This window comes from Solanum tuberosum, unplaced genomic scaffold (assembly GCF_000226075.1).
Source record: "Solanum tuberosum cultivar DM 1-3 516 R44 unplaced genomic scaffold, SolTub_3.0 scf00251, whole genome shotgun sequence".
In the NCBI taxonomy this organism is placed as follows: Eukaryota; Viridiplantae; Streptophyta; class Magnoliopsida; order Solanales; family Solanaceae; genus Solanum; species Solanum tuberosum.
The window spans coordinates 837705-843010 of NW_006239173.1; the positions used below are offsets into that span (position 1 = coordinate 837705).

At 32.1% G+C, this 5306-nt stretch overlaps 1 protein-coding gene across 1 annotated transcript in view; it reads right to left on the reverse strand.

The window, feature by feature from the left end:
- Positions 1-3545: 3545 nt before the first annotated feature.
- Positions 3546-5306, reverse strand: part of LOC102583445 (2-alkenal reductase (NADP(+)-dependent)-like) — a 3209-nt gene continuing 1448 nt past the window's right edge. The window contains exons 2-6 of the mRNA XM_006357626.2: positions 4778-4958; positions 4532-4698; positions 4358-4440; positions 4139-4265; positions 3546-3954 (exon numbers count right to left, since the gene is read on the reverse strand). Coding sequence (XP_006357688.1) covers positions 3700-3954; positions 4139-4265; positions 4358-4440; positions 4532-4698; positions 4778-4958 — 813 coding nt within the window. The 3' untranslated portion in view covers positions 3546-3699. The remainder of the gene's footprint in view (positions 3955-4138; positions 4266-4357; positions 4441-4531; positions 4699-4777; positions 4959-5306) is intronic.

Genomic DNA, 5306 nt, shown 5'->3' on the forward strand with positions numbered 1-5306 from the left:
TTGTTCAATTACCAGAAAGTTCAAAAAGAATCGAATGTAGATGGGTCTTCAAGACCAAACGCGATTCTAATGGTAATATTGAACGATATAAAGCCAGACTTGTTGCCAAGGGATACACTCAAAAATGAGGCATTGATTATAAAGAGACCTTTTCACCGGTCTCAAAGAAAGACTCATTAAGAATTGTTTTGGCTTTAGTAGCTCATTATGATTTAGAGTTACATCAAACGGATGTGAAAACTGCCTTTCTTATTGGAGACCTCGAGGAGGATGTTTATATAGACCAACCAGAGAATTTCGAAATTAAAGGAAAAGATCAAATGGTGTGTAAGCTAAAGAAGTCAATACATGGACTCAAACAAGCCTCACGACAATGGCATATAAAGTTTAATGATACCATAACATCTTTTGGATTTGAGGAGATTACCGTTGATCGGTGTATATACCAAAGATCAGTGAGAGTAAGTTTATATTTTTAGTCCTGTATGTTGATGACATTTTACTTGCTGCTAATGATTTAGGCATAATTGCGTGAGACGAATGACTTTCTCTCTATGAACTTTGAAATGAAAGATATGGGTGAGACATCCTATGTGATAGGGATATAATTATTCTGCGATAGATCACAAGGATTACTGAGACTGTCTCAAAAGGGCTACATCGAAAGAGTTCTAGAGAGATTTAACATGAACAATTGTTCAACAAGAATAATTCCTATTTAAAAAAAAGGGACAAATTTAATCTCATGCAATGCCCAAAGAATGATGTAGAACGAAAAAGAAATGGAAACAATTCTCTTCTATTGTTGGAAGTTTGATGTATGTTCAAACTTGCACAAGATCGGATATTAGTTTTGCGATCGGAATGTGAAGATATCAAAGTAATCTTGGAATTGATCACTGAAAAAACTGCAAAGAAAGTTTGTGGTATGTTATGAAGCCACAATTCATGCATTATGGCTGCAAAACTTTATTTCAGGACTTGGGGTTGTCGACACCATTACCAAACCGCTGAAAATTTATTGTGATAATACTGCAACAGTATTATTCTCCAAGAACGATAAGTACTCCAAAGGTGCCATACATATGGAATTAAAGTACTTTATCGTCAAGGAAGAAGTTCAGAAACAAAGAGTGTTACTTAAGAATATTAGAACTGATCTCATAATTGCAGAACATGTTCAAAGAATGGGTCTTGGTTGTACTTATGATTGATGCACTTATGATATTTTTACACTCTGAGCTCAAATTATGTGTTTCTGATATACATTAATGAATTTCTTGTTTCTCATAATAGTGTACACATTATTGTTTGAGATATCACAAGATAAGTCTCTATGAGACATTATTGTGGACCATAAAATGTTATATGTTTTTATAGCTTATGAACCTAGTATGATAAGTTGCTAATGCAGTAGTATATGGAAGGAAGTATGTAGCTTAAAATTTATGTACAACCGCCATAACTCGCATTAGTAGTTTGTTATATTGTGGTATTTATGATGGACATTATAGAAGAGATTTATTAGATGCGCAACTAATGTTTATTAAATATTAATGTTATATGGTCATTGGGCCAAGTGGGAGAATGTAAAGAATTATTATTTATTTACTATTAATTATTTCTTACTTATGGCCCAAGTTTTACTTGGAATCAAAGTAATACCATAAATAATATTTAATAAGGAATATATCTCGTCCGTACATTGGTTACTTGATGGGCATACCAGATTAAGTCATAACCTCTATAAATTGGTCTTCCCTCCACCCATTAGGGTTACCACATATTCTCTACATTAATTCCATCGCTGACGGTTGTGGTAACATAAAGTTAGGGCAAGGAGGTAGAAACCAATTTACGACTAACGCTTCCGCTTCTCTTTGTGATGATGTCTTCCGCATCAGGTATGCGCCTCTAACATTCTCTATGTAAGATTATCATGTTCAAGATCCTGAAAGTATTTAATCTAACAATTCAAACAGATTTTATTTTGCAATAATTAAAATTCAAATTGTGAGCAACCGATCGTGAATCTCTCAAAATAGATTCCGTCAATCACACAACATATATCTTTTATTAGAAAAGAAACCTAGGATTTTGGGATTTTTGTAACTTAAGTTTGAGACGTGATTTCTTCAACGTTGTTGCAAAAATTTCAAATGATTTTGTTGATTTGAGACATAATTTTCACGAGATATAGTCCTTGTTTTTGAATGAGGGTGCAGTTGCGTTTGTGGCTTGCTTAACACGTGTTTGATATTATATACATAAAGTATACATTTTGTTGAGTTTATGGGTTACCTATAATACATGTTTGATATGTCAAATGCATATACATAACATATACACTTATTGTTTGTTCGAAAGAAAAGACATAAAGTGACACTTGAAATTGTCCCAAATTTTCAAAAAGATATCTTAACTATGCGGACGTTCTATTACTCCACAAAAGTATTAAATATCGTTGTAAAGAGACCATTTTCTCCCTGTGTTTGCATTTCACATAGATGATACGTGTGGATGTGAAATTTTTTTTCAAAAACGAATTAAAAGGCACCACATGTCATTTTCTTCTCTATTATTTAATTACTTCTTTTTTTAAATACTCCATCTTCCCCAATTCTTTCAAAAAGAACTCATGGTTGAAGGTTTAAACTAAAAAAAAAATCATCTTCTTTCTTGAATGAAATCAACCCAAAAAGATAAGAACTTTCTAACTTCTTGTTAATTTCCAGTCGTCAAGGTTTAATTTCTTTAAAATTTGAGAAATCAAGTTATCTTTTGTGATTAGATTTTGAGGAAAAACATTCATATAATGTCAAATACAAATCTTGAATCATATTTGTAATGATGAGAATGATTCGATGTTGTGGGCGATGCGATGCAAACATGAAGACTTACTTTCAGTGCAAATTTAGTGGTCAAAGCAAATTTTTTTTTTGTCTTTTCTCATTTCTAAAAGCTTCTAGTGTTTATTAAAATTTCATTCCATGAGATGAGCGAGTCTGGAGCATTATTTCATTATGAAAAAATGCCACAAATTAAATCCTAGCAAAATCCCAACCCCCAAAACTTAAAGAAGCTCAACTCTTCATAACAATAGCGGCAAAAATGGACGATTCCAAAAAGCAAAACCTTGCTTTAGCATCCGAAGGCAAATTAGCTCCCAAGAAATTGAAATTATCAATTGAAAAGGTTTTGAAGAAACCCATAAATTGAAAGCAGCGAGAGCATCATTTACAAGCAAAGATGTGCCAATATTTTAGTTTTGGGTCTACACTTTATTATTATTTAAATTAATTCATTAAAAGGGGGTGTGCATCACTCTCCTATTAGAATTCTTGAATTGGTGAGAAAATGGGTCAAAATGGTCTCTTTGCAACGATATTTATTACTTTTGTGGGGGTAATAGAACACCTGCATAATTAATGTGTTTTTGAAAATTTGAGACAACTTCAGAGGTGACTTTATGTTTTTTTTCTTACATTCTAAAGAGAGATTAGATACTCAACAAATATCACCAACGTTGATCTTTTCTGTTAATCTGTCACAAATATAATCAAACATTATTATATAATATATCTCCTCTTATAGAAGTCATACAACATTTTCATTAAAAAAAAATAGCAATAGTAAACAAGCATAAATAGATACATATATAATCTATTTTTGCTTGTTTAATCATTCTGAGAATTACTTTTAAGGAGTAACTTGAAGAATTACTTTTCCAACATTGGAGCTACTAAATAGAGATGTTAAACTCTCCAAAAAGCTCTCAATACCATTATAGATTTTGTACTTGGACTTTATTTTGCCTTCTTTCAAGTGAACTTCCATCTCCTTAATAAATTCCTCAAAGTGATTATAATAGGAACCAACCATAAACCCTTTCATCATAACTTCTTTACCCACCATGTTCAATAAATTCCTAACTCCTTCTCTTTCTGTCCAAACCTACAAAGTCCAAAGATTTTTTTTATAGGTATATCGAGTTAGTAAGTTCTAAATACTAGATAATTATAATATAAAAATAATTCATATGATGATCAGTATAGTTCGTTTCATTAACTTTTTAAAGAATTAAAAAAACGAAGGAAATGTCGAGTCAGTAAGTTCCGAATACTAGAACAAAAAATACCTTGTTATACTCAGATATCATTCCACAAAGTGCAATACGAGCTCCATGGTTGACGTGATTAAGGACAGCCTCAAGCATTTTACCACCAACATTGTCAAAATATACATCAATTCCATCCGGAAAATATCTATAAAAACATAATGTAAATTTTAAGTTATAGTAAGTATTATTAATCCAAAATAAGGGGAAAAAATGGCTACAAAAATCAAAATAGTTTACTTGGTTAATGCAGCATCATAAACTGTCTCTATACGGTAATTAAAAGCTTCATCATACCCACACTCTTCTTTCAACAACTTCACCTACAAAAAGAAAATAACAATATAATATAATTTGAATATTTATTTTCAGTACAATGTACAAGTAAAAGTGAACAGATGGACAGATTTATACCTTATGATCAGAGCCTACACTTCCGACAACTCGACAGCCTTTAACTTTGGCTAGCTGTCCAGCTATGATTCCAACTCCTCCTGCTGCAGCCGATATGTAAACATTTGATCCCTCTTTAGCATTTCCAATCTTTTCTATGCCCACCCAAGCTGTTATTCCTGGCATTCCTATGTAACGTATATAGGATCGGAGTCAAAATGTGAAGTTCATGAGTTGAGAAATCTATAACTTTAAAAATTAGTATACCTAAGCAACTAAGATAATCCGGCAAGGCAACTCCATCGGCAGGATTAATTTTCTGAAGCAAATTAGAAGGCAGAACACCAAATTCAGCAACAGGGCAAATACGGCTCATTACTACTTCTCCCTCTGAAAAATTTGCGTCCTTAGATCGAATCACCTTCCCGATTCCTAATGCTCTCATCACCTGCAATATATATTTTTAGCTTGTTCAGAAAGACTCATACATGACATAATTAAGACTACGGGTGTGTTTGGTATGAAGGAAAATGTGTTCCATGGAAAATGTTTTCCTAGAAAATGTTTTCTCGGAAAACAAGTTGATTTTTGACTTATTTTCTCATGTTTGGTTGGTGATTAGAAAATATTTTTCGAAAAAGATTTTTAGTGTTTGATTTATGAATGAAAAATATTTTTGAGAAATATCTTTTATTTTTACTAGAGTAGAAAATAATTTTTGAAATTGATTTTTTTTTAAAAAAACAAACTTAAATTTTTTTTGGGGCGTGGGGGGGGTGTGGTAGGGGGTGGGTGA